General features: G+C 36.2%; 1 protein-coding gene across 2 annotated transcripts in view; it reads left to right on the top strand.

Moving 5' to 3' along the window:
- The window catches only part of PTBP3 (polypyrimidine tract binding protein 3), a 108,344-nt gene extending 89,498 nt beyond the window's left edge, over positions 1-18,846 (top strand). For both annotated transcript variants that reach the window (XM_036741772.1, XM_036741773.1), the window contains 6 exons: positions 2,002-2,141; positions 2,966-2,999; positions 3,526-3,618; positions 9,173-9,389; positions 12,287-12,364; positions 12,573-18,846. In XM_036741772.1, coding sequence (XP_036597667.1) covers positions 2,002-2,141; positions 2,966-2,999; positions 3,526-3,618; positions 9,173-9,389; positions 12,287-12,364; positions 12,573-12,705 — 695 coding nt within the window. In that variant the 3' untranslated portion in view covers positions 12,706-18,846. The remainder of the gene's footprint in view (positions 1-2,001; positions 2,142-2,965; positions 3,000-3,525; positions 3,619-9,172; positions 9,390-12,286; positions 12,365-12,572) is intronic.
- The last annotated feature ends 237 nt before the right edge of the window (positions 18,847-19,083 follow it).

Here is a 19,083-nt window from a genome sequence, read left to right as displayed (position 1 = left end):
AAGAAACAGGGTTCAGTTACTCCTTGGTAGGTTTGGGGGTTAGCCTGAGTGTGCTGCCGCAGCTCACTGCTCCCCTAGTAGCATACCATGTGGAGTGCCATCCTCCCTTAAGAAATGGAACATAAACCAGAATGAGTGAAGGAAAATTTTATTACAGTTCTCACAAGAAGTGGGTGTGTGGTACCCCATAGGCTCCTACACACATCATACAGAAGCCAAACTGAGCTTTTTATGGGGTTAGTCATTCCTGGTCCCTCCCTTCAGAGCTGGGGGATTGGTCTCAGCTCTTCCAGGTTATAATCTTTCTAATCCACCCACTATACATTACTCCTTAGCATGTTCTCCGTCCTGAACATGGGTTCCATGTTCAGAAAATAGAGGGATAATCTATGCATGGGTGTGTAAGTTAATATGCATGAAGGTCATTAGGCATGCACAGATGCAAGAGAACTTTGCCCCTTGTTTGAAATCTCAGCTTATGAGGGGTTGTCACATCCCAGCCTCTAGTTCCTATTTAAGACAGGATGTACCCTAAACATAAATTGAATAAGGGGAAACCCATGGTCCCGGTGTTGTCCCCCCTTTTCTCCCCCAATAATGCTGTGGAAGCAGAACAATGAAATTCCTTTTCTCACATCGTTCATTAGATAAGACTCTTGTTTATCTTTTCCAAATATTATATATTAAAATTTCCAAATAAAATTAATCCACTTTCCCCCCTTTAACACCTTTAACACCTTTGACAGTAGTGGTTGCCTGCCTGATAGTTGGAAAATCATGGATGTTTGTTTGGCTAGGACTGACGATCTCTAATCTTAGTCTAGGGGGTACGGTGCTCAAGACTTTTCTTACGTTGCAATTCTCAACTGATTGTGCTGTTTGCTCTTTCTTTAAAAAGCTAAATAGAGCAGTCCATAGTGTGGCCAAGGCCAAGGTTATTCCTGTCACTGGGTTTCATGTAGCTATTGAAAGGTACAATCTTTAAATCATTTCAAACAGGAGTTGCTGAAATGCCCTGCTAACTTCCTACAGCCCTTCGTTTCCTAGCCAGTGTTAAAGCTGATTAGCATAATAATCTTTCATGCCTTTTCCTTTCATATATGGGAGGTCTGGCCAGTGAGATCAAGTTTTGGGATGCGTTTTGGGTCTAGTGTTGATAGTTTTTTCACATTGTAAATACCAAGGCAAAAAACGGAAAGGAACAAAATTCCAGTGTTGACATTTATAGGATTGGAAAAATTCAAAAGTTTTTATTTATTATTTTATTATTAGTTATTACTTTTTACCAATTTTTTTAAGAGACTGAACAATTAGGATAAAAATAGCTTAACAGTTTACTTTTTGGATAAATTTGCTAAGGTAAATATTTTAGAAAGTGCTGGGAATAATGGTATTTTATATCTTCCTCCTAGAGAGTGCAATGATTCTTAGTCTGTGGCCATTAATGTCTCTCATTTGGAAGAAAATAGACCCAATAGAAGGCTACTTTTTGAGCCTGTACTTCTGATATATCTCCTGTGCTTGGAACAAGTCTCCTTCTCATCTCCATCTGTCAAAAAACATCACCCTCAGGGAAGGTTCTCTGCTTTACAAACCCATATATATGCCTACACGCCCATCTTGGGCAAAATCTGAAAGTGATCTCTTCCTTCTTTGAATTTCTTGGAGTACTTTTAAGGAACTCTTCTGTGCTTCTGTCACATTCTATCTTGTATTGTACTTTTTTCCTGTATATGTCTCTCCCCCTGAGGAGATTGTTAGCTCTGCACATTAGAGACCTGTATAGTGAAATGTAGAGATGTTTGCTCAGTGAGGTAACCCTGAAAGGCTTGGCCCTCAGTAGATCTATTGAGAAAAAAGTCAACAAGTGATGACATTAAGACCTTACCGCGTTTACTTCCTCTGTGTGTGTGTGTGTGTGTATGTATTTTTTTCTCTCTGAAACTGAATTAATGTTCCTGACAACTAGAAAAATGAATTATATCTGATATTTTTGTAAAGGTCTTTCAGTTCCAGCTGTTCCTGGAGCTCTTGGTCCTTTAACCATCACAACCTCTGCTGTCACTGGAAGGATGGCAATTCCTGGGGTTCCTGGTGTACCCGGAAATTCTGTTCTGCTTGTCAGCAACCTCAATCCTGATGTGAGTTGAAAAGCAATATATGTAAGAAATTTGAGAAGTGTGATAACTTATATATGTATTAATAGAGTCTTCAAATACTTTTTATTTTTAAAAGTAGCCACTATTAATGCAGTCTACTTGGTGTAAGGGTTTTTTAAAAACAACAAAACTTAGCTGGCTTTGTTTTTGGCTTTGAGTCGAAGCCTGTACCATGTTAAAGCCTTTTTAATTTGATAGAACCTGTCAAAATTCATGTTCTGATGATCTAATGGTCACCTGTAGGCTATGCTTAAGCATCAGGGTAGGACTTCAGTTGGGTAGTTGGGTATGTAGGTCATTGCTGATGAAGCTATGTTTTGATTTCTTAGGAGTGGGCTCCAAAATTATTCATGTTTGAAAATACATTCACATAAAATATATCCACTTATCAAATGCTGTTAATAGGTATCTAAACAAATCCTGTTGAAGAGACCTGAAGGGGCCTTGTTTCTTCTGAAGCTCATTTTCTTTTTGCAAGTAATTTACAGTTAGACTTAAAATCTGCATCAAGTTGAGATTTTGTAGAATGATTTTATCGTGCAGTACATAGGGCCATATTGCGTTGATTGAAAATTGGAAATGTATTTCAAGAAAAAATTTTTCCATGGTGTAATAATGAGCTTTTGGAAAGTTTGTCACTATAACAGTGGTGGCTTAGTAAGGATGGAGAATTTTGGAGAAGCATACTTCAGTGTTTTTCTGGTTTCATTTTAATGCATTCACGTATAAATTTTGGCAAGTTTTTAATATCCTCTTTAAGCATTTACATTTGAGGGGAAAGTAAAACATTTTTTTTTTTTGAATAGGCTATCACACCACATGGACTTTTTATCCTGTTTGGTAAGTTCATTTTTATTACTTTTAATAATGAAGCTTAAAATAGAAAAACTTTTAGACTGACATCATTACTCATTTGTTTGAAAAACTGGATTTGTCGTAGTGTACTGTAATTGTACTGTTACTTTAGCCTTCATTTGTTTTAATTTCAATGGCATATGACAGGACTGTTGAGAATCCGCTGACATGGAGGGGAAATCTTGCAATAGAAATAATAGGATGACTATTGTTAGTTGAAGGATAGCTCGTAAGACAGTAGTAATAATAGTTTTGATTTTATTTAGCTGTTGTATAGGATCTACTATTGTATTACTTTTTCTATTTATTTTTGTCATTTAAGATACAGTAATGTTTTATTGTATTTAAAAGTTGGAGTTTCTTGGAAATAGAATTGAGTGGATGCAATTTAAAAATTCTGTTGTAGATGACCAGTTAGATCAATTTAGATTATTTAAATAAGTTTATCAAAAGAAATTAAAGTTTATATTAGTATGTACTGAAAAAGATATTATTTTTGAAATTTCTACAGGGGTGTATGGTGATGTACAGCGTGTGAAGATTATGTTTAATAAGAAAGAAAATGCTTTGGTTCAGATGGCAGATGCAAATCAAGCTCAACTAGGTATTTAAAAATGGATTACGTTCATTTATTTGTGTTCGTTGTGGAGCTGCTTTCAAATGCAGTAGCATTAATAGCATCATTGTACAGAATAATAGCGTTGGATTTTGCTTTTTGGTTTTGGATCGTGGCCGTCTTGTTTAATCCGTACTCTCCAGGAATGGCCTCCTTCCACAGCACTGGGAAGAGTGGTAATCAGTCTCTGCTTAACGAAGGCTAGTCAAGTCAAGCAGCCCATCTTACGTGGGGGTGTTGAAATTATTAGGTTTTCTCTTGCATCCAGCTCAAAGCTGTGTTTCTGTAGCTTCTACCGTTTTCTTCTAGCTCTGACCTTTGGAGCCAATTGGGAAACATGTTAAACACTGTTCTACCTGCCAGTCCGTCAGATACTTGAACATAGCTATCAAGACCCTGTCTTCTCTTCTACACACTAAACATCCCTGTTTCCTTTAGTTGATCGTCGGGGTCCTTGTGGCCACTGGTATCAGACTCAAGGAGAAATAGAGACTGCACATTTTAATCAGATTCCAGCATCACTCTGAAGTTTTGCTGACTGTTTGAGGCTTCTGGTTGCTCTTTAGCTTCTCAATGTCCTTTCTAAACTGTGGCAGCCGGAACTATGTATGATATTATAGATGTGGTAGACCACCTGAGCCGTCTCCTCCCATGTTCTGGATACTGTTCTTCCCTTAAGTAAGCACTGTTGTACTTGTTGAGATCTGAATTTATCCCTATGTAAATTGTCTTAGCTAATATTTGAGGCTTTGACTGAGGGTGATGATTTTTAAAGCAAGTTAAGATCAATAAAAGTGATTTCCCTTTTTAAAAATTTGAAGTTTTATTGACTCCAGTAGAATTTAATTAGTATAATTTAATTGATAATAATTCCCCCTTTTGTTAATAACACAGAAAGTGGTAGAAAATAGATCAGTCTTCTAATCTACTGGTTTTCTTTTATGGAAAGATTTTCTTCCATTTTAGCATTCAGACAAAGAGTTCTTCACCTAAATTGTTTATATATTTTTGTTTATGAAAGCATGGTTTTTGAGAGCAAAAAGACTACTATATGAGAATAATTGTTATTGATGAAAAATGTTGCTTAAAAAAACCTTTGCATGTGCTTAATAGTGCAACAAGCTGTAATTGCGGAGCTCTTTATCTGAATGTTAACGTAGAAGAAATTTCTTTCATGAAACGAACACACTATGTTTCCACTTTTGACATTGCCATTAAAAGTAGGCTTATTATCAATAACAAAAATATTGTTAAAGTAGCTGCCTTTAGTTACCCTTGTTAAATTCTGTTCAATCTATGCAATGAAATACTATAAATTTAAAGTAAGGGAAAGGACATCCTTTTCCCTTACCTCAACTTTAAAAATCATCACTCCTTAGTCAAAGTCCTAAACATAAATAGATGTAAGACAGATGAATTCAGTTTATAACAAGCACAGCAATGCTCAAGAGACACACAGAGTGTAAGGCCATGTCTGTAAGTGTCTTGCTAATCAGTCTGTGGATGATAAAATTGGCAATCAGAAATATTGTAGTTTTTTTTTCTTTTTTCTTTTTCGTTTTTATTTAATATATTTAGTTTTCAGCATTGATTTTCACAAGAGTTTGAATTACAAATTTTCTCCCCATTTCTACCCTCCCCCCCCACTCCAAGATGGCATATATTCTGGTTGCCCTGTTCCCCAGTCAGCCCTCCCTTCTGTCACCCTACTCCCCTCCCATCCCATCCCCTTTTTCCTTCCTTTCTTGTAGGGCAAGATAAATTTCTATGCCCCATTGCCTGTGTATCTTATTTTCTAGTTGCATACAAAAACTTTTTTTTTGTTTGTTTTTGAACATCTGTTTTTAAAACTTTAAGTTCCAAATTCTCTCCCCTCTTCCCTTCCCACCCACCCTCCCTAAGAAGTCAAGCAATTCAACATAGGCCACATGCGTATCATTAAGTATAACCCTTTCACAATACTCATGTTGTGAAAGACTAACTATATTTTGCTCCTTCCTAACCTATCCCTTTATTGAATTTTCTCTCTTGACCCTGTCCCCTTTCGAAAGTGTTTGTTTTTGATTACCTCCACCCCCATCTGCCCTCCCTTCTTTCATCGCCCCCCCCCCCTTTTTTTTTATCTTCTTTCTTCTTCTTTCCTGTGGGGTAAGATACCCAATTGAGTATGTATGGTATTCCCTCCTCAGGTCAAATCTGATGAGAGCAAGATTCACTCATTCCCCCCTCACCTGCCTTCTCTTCTCTTCCTACAGAACTGCTTTTTCTTGCCACTTTTATGTAAGATAATTTACCCCATTCTCTCTCTCTATCTTCCCCTCTCAATATATTCCTTTCTCATCTCTTAATTTGATTTTATTTCTTTTAGATATATTCCCTTCATCTTCAACTCACCCTGTGCCCGCTCTCTCTCTCTCTCTCTGTGTGTATATATATATATATACACATACATATATACATACACATTCACTTATACATATATATACATAAACATATATATATACACACACACATATATATACATAAACACACACACACACACACACACACACACACACGCATATATATATGCATATTCCCTTCAGCTACCCTAATACTGAGGTCTCATGAAGCATACACATCATCTTTCCATGTAGGAATGTAAACAAAACAGTTCAACTTTAGTAAGTCCCTTGCAATTTCTTTTTCTTGTTCTTTTTCTTGATTCCCTTTTCATGTTTCTCTTGATTCTTGTGTTTGAAAGTCAAATTTTCTATTCAGCTCTGATCTTTTCACTGAGAAAGCTTGAAAGTCCTCTATTTTATTGAAAGTTCATATTTTGCCTTGGAGCATGATACTCAGTTTTGCTGGGTAGGTGATTCTTGGTTTTAATCCTAGCTCCATTGACCTGGATATCGTATTCCAAGCCCTTCAATCTCTTAATGTAGAAGCTGCCAGATCTCGGGTTATTCTGATTGTGTTTCCACAATAGTCAAATTGTTTCTTTCTGGCTGCTTGCAGTATTTTCTCCTTGATCTGGGAGCTCTGGAATTTGGTGACAATATTCCTAGGAGATTTCTTTTGGGGGTCTATTTGAGGAGGTGATCGATGGATTCTTTCAATTTCTATTTTGCCCTGTGGCTCTAGAATATCAGGGCAGTTCTCCTTGATAATTTCTTGAAAGATGATATCTAGGCTCTTTTTTTGATCATGGCTTTCAGGTAGTCCAATAATTTTAAAATGATCTCTCCTGGATCTATTTTCCAGGTCAGTGGTTTGTCCAATGAGATATTTCACATTGTCTTCCATTTTGCCATTCCTTTGCTTCTGTTTTATAATATCTTGATTTCTCATCAAGTCACTAGCTTCTACTTGCTCCAATCTCATTTTTAAAGTAGTATTTTCTTCAGTGGTCTTTTGGACCTCTTTTCCATTTGGCTAATTCTGCCTTTCAAGGCATTCTTCTCCTCATTGGCTTTTTGGAGCTCTTTTGCCATTTGAGTTAATCTATTTTTAAGGTGTTGTTTTCTTCAGCATATTTTTCAGCATTTTTTTGGGTCTCCTTTAGCAAATCGTTGACTTGTTTTTCATGGTTTTCTCACATCCTTCTCATTTCTCTTCTTAGCTTTTCCTCTACTTCGCTAACTTGCTTTTCCAAATTCCTTTTGAGCTCTTCCATGGCCTGAGACCAGTTCATGTATTTCTTGGAGGCTTTTGTTGTAGGCTCTTTGACTTTGTTGACTTCTTCTGTCTGTATGTTGGTCTTTGTCACCAAAGAAAGAATCTGAAGTCTGCGACTGAATCTGGGTGCATTTTCGCTGCCTGGCCATATTCCCAGCTAACTAACTTGACCCTTGAGTTTTTCAGTGGGATATGACTGCTTGTGGAGTTAAGAGAACTATGTTCCAAGCTTGGGGGGATGCGCCAGCTCTGCCACACCAGCACTCCTCCTTCCCCAAGAACCCCCAACTCGGACTGGACTCAAATCTTCAGCAGGCTCTGCAGTCCTACTCTGATCCGCCACTTAATTCCTCCCACCAGGTGGGCCTGGGGCGAGAAGCAACTGCAGCTGTAGTTCTGTAGCTGCCCCAGCTCTGCTGCCCCTGGGGCAGTAGCTGAACCCCAAACTCCTTCCACTCCTGCAGCTTTTCCCACTAACCTTCTCTGTTGTCTTTGGTGTTTGTGGGTTGAGAAGTCTGGTATCTGCCGCAGCTCACTGATTCAGGGTGCTAGGGCACGCTCCGCCCGGCTCCTGGTCTGATTGGTCTGCACTGCTCACGCTGGGCTCTGCTCCGCTCCCAGCTCTGTGCGGGATAGACCTCACCCAGAGACCATCCAGGCTGTCCTGGGCTGGAGCCCTGCTTCCCTCTGCTGTTTTGTGGGTTCTGCAGTTCTAGAATTGGTTCAGAGCCATTTTGTATAGTTTTTTTGGAGGGACTCGGCGGGGAGCTCACACTAGTCCCTGCTTTCCAGCTGCCATCTTGGCTCCACCCCCCAATATTGTAGTTTTAATCTCAATGTTGTTTTGAGTAAAATTTAAGTTGACAAGGTAGAATTCTAAACAGTGACATTATCCCCACCGTACTGTCCTGGTCAGACCAGAAAAATAATGGCAGTCCGTGCTTTCAAGAAGCTCACAATCTAATTAGGGAGACAACGCATAAAAGAAAATTTAGTTCCGGAGCCAGTGACACATGACAAGGCTGGAAGTCATAAATTCTCCTCACTGGAAGGAATAGAGTTGTTGACTCCTTTCTCTTAGAAGGGAGTGGGAGCCGTGTGACTGGATAGATTCTGATGGGACTGGAGAGATTGAACCTCTAGTAGAGAAGACTTAAGAATGTGGCTCAGAGCAGAGTGGTGGAAGCTGGGGGTCGATAGGGTAATTGTCTGGAAATAGAGCTCTGGGTGTTATATGGAAGAATCATTAAAGGACCTATGTAAGCAGAAGTGACAAGGAGCAGTGTATGAGTTCAGATTTAGAGCTCGAAGGAGCCGTAGAGGTCACCTAATCCAATCTCTTTATTTTACCAATGAGAAAATGAGACCCAGAGAGTTTGTGATTTGTCATAGCTCCCACAGATAGAAGAGGCAGGATCAAATCCCATGTTCTCTGACTCCAAAGCCAGCATTGTTTCTTTCTGTAACACCATGCTCCTCTCAACTAATAATTAGTGCGCTGCCTTAAAATGTAATGAATCGCTTTGAAAAGCAATTCCTCATTGTGGAGGTTTTGTTTTCAATGAGTGTGAGTAGGATAATTTTAGGAGGGGATTTCATACGTTCATCAGAAAATTGAATTAGATGACCTTCAGTGAGTCTTCTCAAGCTGGGATTCTTTGAGTCTATACTTAATTTTGAAGTAGCTTTTTTTATGCTTTCAAGATCAGTATATATACATTTTACCACATCTTCATTCTGCTGTACCCACCCTTGTCCCGCATTGGGCAGATTTGGAGGATTAAGCTAGAGCGTAAGATAAATTGTTTGTATTGATTTTGACACCATATGGCTTCACACCGTTCTCCTGGCTGAATTTGATTTTCTCCTCCCCCAATACTAGCCATGAACCACCTGAGTGGACAGAGACTTTATGGAAAGGTGCTTCGTGCTACTCTGTCAAAACATCAGTCAGTCCAGCTTCCTCGTGAAGGCCAAGAAGACCAAGGTTTGACTAAGGATTTTAGCAATAGCCCTTTACATCGTTTTAAGAAGCCTGGGTCTAAGAACTTCCAGAACATCTATCCACCGTCTGCCACCCTGCATCTTTCAAACATCCCGTATGTAGCTAATTGCTTGTTTACTCAGTTTATTTATGAAATGTTGGTTTCAAATGTAGTGGAGCAGTTGGTAAACCCTGAAATTGCTTCTGGGAGATCAGTTATCTCAGTCTTTAATTTCTTGTAGCATGTTAAATAGTATCTTGAAAATATTGTTTCATAATAAGCAAAATAGGTTGTGGAGTTTGATTTTTAAGTGTTTAAATCCTTTTGTTTAATTTATTTGCTGAATGATTGTGTAATTGTAGGATCCTGAGATAGCTAGTTAATCTCTTGGCTCTAAAAAAGCATAAACTTTTTTTTTTAGCCATACTATTCCAGCGGTACATATCTATCACTCTGAGCAAATAAGCACCACCCCCCCCCCATCTGTAACATATTGTCAGAATTTAGTTAACTGTTTGCCATCAGCTAGCTTGATTAGCATAGAAGCTGTTTGATAATCGCTACCACTTGATAGGTAAGGTAGGCCAGTGTTTACTTTCAGTTGTCCTTTTCTTATATTCCACTCATACAGTTCTTGAATAACTTGATACCTGAAACCTTGAAGGCTCTTCTTTCAAACACATTCCAAAATCATTCTCCTTCAATCTTATTCAACTGTATTTGGTTTTGAAATGATGTAATGTACCCATTCAACTGAAGATAGTTTAGTGGATTTAGGAAATTTAAAATATTTAGGCTTGAGCCAAATTGACCTTGAAATTTCTTTTACTCTCTCCTTGAAAAGGCAGTCATTTAGCATTTAGCTGAAATTTTTATGTCTCCTGGCACTCTGCAGAGTGCAATATCAGTGAACAAAATATTCCATTAAAGTGTGATTCAGGGACTCTTAAGCACCCACCAAGTGCCTTCTGTGCCAGTAGTCAAAGTAAGTATTTGACTCAGTTGCTACTTTCAGAAAAATTGATTAGGGAAACAAAATTAATACATATAAAATGTAGCATAGTGTTGGTTTAAAAAATTGTGTAGGAGGACTAGAACTTAGCTGGATTTTGAAGGATGGATAGGATTTGATAAGATGTAGACAGGCACAAGATAGAGAATCCAAGTTGAGCAAATGTATGAGGGTAAGAATGAACATGATTGTTTTTTATTTTAGTTTTTCTTGGGGGGAAAGGCAGGGCAACTGGGGTTAAGTGACATGCCCAAGGTTACATGGCTAGTGTGTCCAGTGTCTCAGGTCACATTTGAACTCAGGTCCTCCTGACTCTAGGACTGGTCCTCTACTCACTGTGCCACCTAGCTGCCCCCTGAACATGATATTTAAAGGAGACAATCAAGAGATTGCCTTTTTTTTTATAAATTTATTTTTTATTTTTAGTTTACAACATTCAGTTCCACAAGTTTTTGAGTTCCAAATTTTCTCTCCCTCCCTCTCTTCTCCCCTCCCCCCAAGATGGCATGTAATCCAATATAGGTTCTACATATACCTCCATGTTGAACTTATTTCCATAATAGTCCAGTTGTAAAGGAGAATTATAACCAATGGAATGAATCATGAGAAAGGAGAAAGGAAGGAAAAGAAAAGAGAGCAAATCGTTGGCCTCAGTCTGCATTCAGACTTCATAGGTCTTTCTCCGGATGAAGAGATCATCTTGATTAGTGCAGGGCCTATTTATGTTGATCGATTACTTCTGGGAGATGTGGGTGTACAGGGGAGAAGACCTGACACTGAGACGAGTGTGGCCATTGAGAGCCAGTCTGTGTTAGTGATTAGGAGAGCGATGGTATGAAAATATCAGTGAAAGATACGGTTTGTTTTTACAACCTTGATTAGCAGAATGGCGCAGATGCTGCTATGCAAGAAGAATTAGAGTAAAAGAAGACTAGAGATGGATAGGAAGACCATTGTCCTCAGGAACGCGTCTTCATTTCTTCTTCTTCCAGGATGCCATCACTTGCAGTGGGGCATTGGGAAATAGGAATGAAGAAAAAACATCCATAAGAGGTGTTAAAGACAAGATCATTAGGACTTAGTGATTATTTTTACAGAATGAAGTAGGAAGAAAAGTCATTTGTAATTCTGAGGTTTTGAGTTTGGAAGACAGTGAAAAGAATAGTACCAGTAACAGAGATAGGAAAGTCAGGAAGGGAGGAACATTTTGGAGAGCAGATTAATTTTTTAAAAAATATGCTGTGGGAAAAAAAGGTAAAAAATAAAATAAAAAAAAAGAAATGCAATGAAAAAAAAAGAAATGTGATTAAAAAAAGTAAAAAATGTGCTGTGAGTGTGGAATTAGTGGTAAGACATTAAATTTTAAATAGAAGGCAGCTGGAGAGAAAGCATAGAAAAAGAATACTAGGTAGTGATCCCAATAGCTGAATTTAGGAAAAGAAGCATAGAGGGAGAAAGATTAAACTTTCAGGTACTTGCACATTTAAGAGGTGGGAAGAAGACAGAAAAGTAACGATTAGAATTCTAGAGAAGCAAGAACTTCAAGAAGGAAGAGGAGGAGGTTTGTTGGGAGGAAGGAATCTGAAAGCCGAGCTGAACGATCAATGAAGAAGCCAGAAAGTATGCTGAATCTAGTAAAGAGAGGGCAGGAGCCTGAGGTCAGGATGCAGTTAACCATGTTTAGTAGTGAGGTCAGCAGAAGCAAATAAACATTAGTAGTTGGAAAGAAAACCGTGAACCTAAATCATCTGTAAAATAAGAGGCAGTGATTCTTATAAGATCAAACAATGGTGGGTTATTGTTATTATGAAATAAGATTACCTACGGAAAATGCAAGGTTATTGTGTATGTGTTTTGGGATTCTTTGATTTGATTTTAATCCTAATATTTAGCTATCATGACATTTACATATATATTATTTTGTTTAAACTACAAGTTAATATAATTTAATTTGTGGTAGTCAAGAATGAAGCAATTAGGATTTTTTCTGTTTTCTTAGACCTTCAGTTATGGTCGATGACCTGAAGAATCTATTTACAGATGCTGGATGTACAGTTAAAGCCTTCAAATTCTTCCAGTAAGTTCTTTCCTCATAGGAACTTATTAGCAATAAATTAAGAACCCTTTCAGGTTGTTGGGGCGGGGGGGGGGGGGAAGGGAAGGAAGGAGGGAAACAGAGAGAGAGAGAGAGAGTGTGTATTATAGTTTTTAATAGAAAATTAAAATTATATATATACAGTGGATGAGATTTACAGTTGCTTAAATGTATGTGTTCTCTTTCCCAGGAAAGATCGCAAAATGGCCCTCATCCAGTTGGGATCTGTGGAGGAAGCAATCCAGGCACTTATTGAGCTGCATAATCATGATCTTGGAGAAAACCACCACCTCAGAGTCTCGTTCTCCAAATCAACAATTTGACTTTTCTGTGAACTTTCCTTTGAAGAATGGACCACAATTTCAGTAAAACCTTCAGACAGAGACTGACACAGCTTAAGACGAATTCTGCCTCTTTTACAAAATATTGAATTAAACTCTTGCTGAGTTTGATGTTTGAGTGTATTCATACACAGTAAAGAATCAAGGGATTACCTTTTTTTCCATTATTTTCTGTCAGTATGTGGTAAAAGGTTTATTATAATTTCTCCACACCAGAGTTTCTGTGGAAATATCCTATTGGAAAAAAAAGGAATATTTTTTCAATCAGATGCCCTGTGTTAAATTCTCTTTCAGGGGATAGCCTTTTAGTTTTGGTCCAAATCAAGCTTACACAACATTTCCAAATTCCTTCATGGTTTGAATTATTTAGACATCATTACTTCAAAATCCCTTCGTGTAAGCAAAAATATTTGTCTCTGACTAGAAAGTATAACTCCTGTACAGAGAGATTTTACTTCATGAATTATAGCAATTTTCGGTCACTACTTTGTGACACAAGATAATGAATTCAAAGGCAAACTGAAGGACTCTGATGTCTCAAACATAAATTTATATGTATAAATTCCTAATGAAAAACAATTGATCTTTTCCCTCATTCATTGGACTTCATTCTTATGTTCTTAGTTTTATTATGAAAGTAAGATTTTTGGAGAAAGGCCGTGCCAGACTCTCTCCCCAAATCAAGTTGGATTGAGATAGAACCAAGACCTGTTTATTGGATTAATTAATGCTTTTATTGAGTAAAAATCATGTTTTATCTGAATTCACAATGACATTTTTCCCATGAAATGATGTGTAGTATGATTCTGGAAAAATTAAAAGGAAAAATAGTCCTGATTAAAAACTACTTTTTTACATTTGTTTTCAGATAATAAAAAAGTTTACAGTCTTAAGGAAAATATTCAGGTCTATCATATGGTTTGACAGATTTTTTAAAAGTTATTTTTGGTAAGGTCTTCTTTAAAAAAAATTTTAAACCTCAAGGGTTTTTTGTACCACTATAATCTAATACTTAAATCAAAATTACTGTGTATTTACTTAATTTCTTATTACGTGCCTTATTATGTGCTTATAATGATACAATAGCTTAGAGTTTTATCTAAAGTATCTTGAAAACTGTATTGTGGGCTTGGTAAGAGAGATTTTTTTTTTCTTTTTGATCTTTAGGATTTAAAATGTTTTCATTGTGATTTTAAAAATGGTTTTCAATAAGTAGTAGTCTGAATTCAAATTTTTGGTGCTTTGGTGCAGAAATAGGGTGGGGGGTGGGGTTTGCGGGATTGGTAATAACTCAGTGCATATACCCTGTAGGCCTCTTCAAATTTTATCTCTTAGCAATTAGAGCCCCATACCTGATAATTTTTTTACTGTAAAGCATGGTCCCAATTTATTGATCTTGTGTATACTCATCAGAATTTGTCTCAGGATTCCTTGTTTGTTTATTTTTTTTTCTCAGTACTAAAGAGAGAATTTGCTTTTCTTTGCTAATATAGCTTCATTATTAAATGCCCACATATTTGAAGAATAAGGGAAGATTGGATTGGGAAGGGGGGGAGTGTCTTTTATTTTGTTGAACGTAAGACTGTATTTTAATGTTGCTTCATTAATTGTGTAATGTGACATTTGTTTTTTTTTTTTTCTATTAAGCAACTTTTGGTTAACTATTATTTTGATGCTTGGTCAGATTTTTGAAAGCATTTTTCATTTTTAAGGAGTTATTTTTGTCCACCCCTTTTACTTATTTCAGGTTTTAATAGATATATTAAGTCTCAGTTCTTGTGATTCATCTCAGTTACTCAATTTCAACATGTTTCCTTGCCATAACACCAGCCATTAATTTTAATACAGTGATGATCTTGTGAGAAAAACTAGATCAAATTTCTTATAGTCATCTTTCTAATAAAATTCAGAGATTGAAAGAATTATGATAGTCAAGCAGATACAATTTACTTAGTCATTGATGATGAGCTGTTAGAATAGGAAGGAACGTGAAGTTATCATCAAGTGGACCATCTTAGCATTTGGTTGAATAGGCAATTATGGATTTTGTGTGTGTGTGTGTGTGTGTGTGTGTGTGTGACCTATTAAATGGTAGAAAAGACAAATTAATTTTTTTAGGTAATAAACTAGAATTTTTTGTGTTTTTTTTTTTATCCACACAGTATGTAGGATACTAAAAGAGCTACATTATTCCATGGCATATATTAATCAGAATATTTTATATTCCTCTTTTGGTTAGAAAATATATGACTTATGAAACTTGTTCTCATAAGACAGTTAAGCTAAGTGCAGCAAAGGCATGCTGATAGAAGAAGGCAGATCATAATGGAGTTGAATGTAATTATGAAGCAGGTCTTTAAATCTGAGAGAACATTTGAATCCTTATCAGGGACTTTGTGTATATATGTGTATGTATGTATATACGTATATATTCATACATACACTATTCTGATATTGTATATACATATGCACATAACATTTTAATTTATTGACAAAGAAAATCTAAATTAACATTTGGAAAAGACATATTCTTGTATAAAAATAAGGTGTTTGGAAAAATTCAATTTTTGTCTTAAATTAGCCCAAGTATGTGGATGTTATCCAATTTGGGCTTGTTTGAATTATAGAGGTCTACAGTCTATGTGTTGGCACAGGTTTTGTAAAAGAAAAAAAAATTGGGTGGTGGAAAATCAAGATCTGTGTGCTTTTTTAATTTTGGCATGCATTCTCTATATTCTAAGCAATTTTTTTATTTTTGCTGTTGATCTGTAGTGTTAATTTTTGAAGTTTATGTACTTTATTTTAAAAGATACTATTATCACTTTTGGAGGTCTCTTGGCTTTTAGATAAAGTGCAGATGCAGATTTCAAAAATAGCAGTACATTTAAAATGCAACTCTGACTATATAGGTTAGGCTGAAATACAAATTCTTGTTTTCTTAAGCGATTAAAATAATTCACTAGTCAGGTTTAAAAAAAACAACAACAGAAGAACAAAATACAAATCAAAAAGTCCCTTTGGTTATTTTTCCCTAACAGCTTGTTGGAAAAGAGTAGAATGACCTGATAGCTCCATTGTGAAAGTCAATAAAATGTTGGGTGTTGATACCTTTTTCCAATTTACAGATGACTATGTTGTTTGAAGAAATTTGGGCTTTTTCTGTCAGTGAAGCTCTCTAAGACTATAAATTGTTAGAGGTATTCCAAATCTATATTTGTTAAAAGGAAATTTACTCACTCAGAGTCTCCTATAAGCAATGAAATCATGTCAGATGCAAAAAGCATGTCAGTGACTCAAAAAAAAAAAAGTATTGCTCTTTTTTGTGAAGAACTTGACTCCATTTAGAACAAGTCTTTTAAATGCATGGCTAACGAATTCAGGGGGAAAAATTAAGTAGGCTCCAAATACTGTTCTTATTTGATGTAATAGTCTAGCATTACCTTAAATTTAAGTAAGACTGGAAGTAGTCTTACAGATCATTATTTTTCTGAGAAATAGCTCTTGGAAAACACTTAGGAAGTATTTAAAAGATCCTTGATTTTGTAAATGTGGGTATTCCTTCCCACACCCCACCAAAAAAAGAAAAAGAAACACTTGGTAGCCAGCCTTCTAGTGATAGGACCCATCTGACTGGATTTCAAGGAGTAGCTGTACTACATGACCATAAGTGTTTCCTTAAAGCCTTCTCAGCTTGGTGTTTAGATCCAGAATTTGTGTTTGCTACATATATAACCTTCAGGAATCCAAGATCACCCCTAGATCATGATAAGTCAATGGAGTAGGATTTCAGTAGACATTTGAAAAATAAAAATGGAATTTAGCTTGGTATTATAGTTCCATTTTCCTTCAGCATTTTAGATATCTTTTGCATATAAATGAAATAATGGAAAATTATGTAAACCATCTAAAAGACCTATCATGATTGAAATGATTATTTTAGTCTGGGTGTTTCTGCATTGACTTAATGTTTTTGTTCTTTTAAAAGTTGAAATTAGAAATTGAATGTCAAAGAAAGCTTTTGCAGTTTTAGTATAATTTTTCATGATTTGATTCACTCATGAGTGTCTTTGCATTGGCCCTATTTTGTGTGCAATAATTTTAAGTGATTGGAGTCTTTGAGCCTCTGTATCTTAAAGATGAAAGGGAGCCATCACTGTTACGTGCTGTATTTCACACATAATTTTGTAAACAAATTCAAAATGCCTATGTCTTTTAGGAAGAGTGTGTAAGTTGCTTTACAGTAGCAGTTTTGCTTTTATACATTTGTTAAGTTTGTCATCTCATTCTTCCTCTAAATTTGACCAAAAGGTAACAGGGCTGAAACTATGGACTGTTCCCTGAGTCACACTTAAAAGGTGTGCCAGTTTTTCAGTCCATCTCCTGGATTCCCTTCTGTGTACTGCTATTTTAAAAACCAAGATATGAGAGTATACTTGTGTTAAAGCCATTTTTGTTTGCCTTTTCCTTTGTCTTGTTCTGTTGTTACCTAGAACAAAACTGCCAGACTTCAAAGTTTTACTGCTGTGCTGAAAAAAATAATTCACATGGCACAAGTTTTCCTTTAAGCAAAATTTAACTCTGTTGTCTTTTAGAATATGTTTGTAATATACAAGACTATTTGTAATTTTTTTTTCGAAGCAGAAATTCCTAGCATACTACCAATTATGAATTGCTAGAAGAAGAAAAAATTTTAAATGTACTATTTGACTTGGGGGTTTTTGTAGAGGGGGGGGGAACAAAAAACCAGGACCAAAGTTTATGTGCCTTCAGTAGTCTGAATTGTCCTTCTCCCCTCCCTCCCCCATTTCGCACTTAAGTAGAATCAGTTTCCATAAACTGTGTACTATATAGATTTTTTAAAAAATGTTGGCCCACTGACTATCCATACATGCAAAAAATTGTGACTATCTAAATGAAGTCTCAGTTACTCCTTTGCCTTTACCATATGATATTCATTGTATAACATTGTGTAGGAGTCCAGGCTAGAGCTGCTTCACATCTTTGTAGTGGTCATGGTATCTTTTCTAACTTTGGGGCATATGGCCTAGTGGGATAATGGCCTGGTCCAGTGCCCTTGGGAGATACTAGTTATGATCAGAAGCTTCTTTTTGACAAGCTTAGATCAGCACTGTAAACTTTTTTGTTTAAGTTCTTGGATTTCTGCATTGTTTGTGATCGTAGTGAATATTTAAATAGCTGCTTTCATGCTGTCATTTTAATCACATTCCAGTCTTCTGTTGTTATTTTTTTTTAACATTGTTACCCAAATCCTTCAAAGGTTCATCCCAGATCCATAGCAGCACAAATCATAAAGATTGCTGACCAAGCAAGTTCTTGCTTCGGAATGTCACCTCATTGCTCTGACCAAAGACTGACTGTTCTGGTTTTACTGAGACATTCTGTTAAACTTTTCCCCACTCTCCTCCAAGCTCCTTTCTGAAAGAAGACCCAATGCAAAGTGGCCTTTTCTTTTTATTTTCTATTTGGTGAATGGACCACTTAGTGAAAAATGGGAGTTTAAATGTGAACAGAATGATTTGGGTTAAAGGCAAGGGATAATGGATTATTTTCAGTACTGTATTCAAGAAAAAAAATAGCACAGCTAGGAGCCTCTGACATTCTATCGTGTTTTACATGGTCTGTTCATAAAATTCCCTTTTTCAGTTTGTAAGAATGTTCATCTAACACAAGAAAATGCTGTAAATATTTGTAACAACATTTTTTTACCTGGCAAAAAAAAAAAAGGTTTTTGGGAACAAGTTAAAGTATAAAGTGGTTTTATATAAAAACATCAATTGTCTTGTATATTTTGATAAGCAACAGTACCAGCTTTCATTTGTAAAGCAGTTTGTGGCATTGGAGGAAAAAAGGATTCCATGTCTGTTGAAATGACTTATGTTATAAATGCAAAGAGAAGATAAAATATTAAAGAAACATATTTTCTAACTGCGTAGTGCATGGTTAATTCAAGCTTCTGTATACTACAGTATATTCCATTTCTCCTAAGTTTGTGTACTTGCTGATTATTATTACTCGATTATCTATACTTAACTCTTTTCCTAACAATTCTAGTGTTATAGCATGCCTTTTAATAAATGTCATGACATCTGTACTCTCTTAAAATTTCCTGTGTTCTTGTCTGTTGCTTTGGGTTTTCCCCTTGTCTGATTGTGACTCTAATGATGTCTTCCTTTCATTTTTTCTTATAGCCATCTAAACTAAATAGCACATGAGTGAAATGTTTGAAATATAATAATATAATACAATAATAATGATACAAAGCAAACATTGTTTTAATTCCGCAACTATTTATGGAACAGTTGACTCGGAGGCATCAGAAATTTAGCAATCTTATCTCGT

Source organism: Trichosurus vulpecula, chromosome 1 (assembly GCF_011100635.1).
Source record: "Trichosurus vulpecula isolate mTriVul1 chromosome 1, mTriVul1.pri, whole genome shotgun sequence".
Taxonomy (NCBI): Eukaryota; Metazoa; Chordata; class Mammalia; order Diprotodontia; family Phalangeridae; genus Trichosurus; species Trichosurus vulpecula.
The sequence above is the reverse complement of the archived record's forward strand: the minus strand, read 5'-3'. Positions and strand labels throughout refer to the sequence as shown.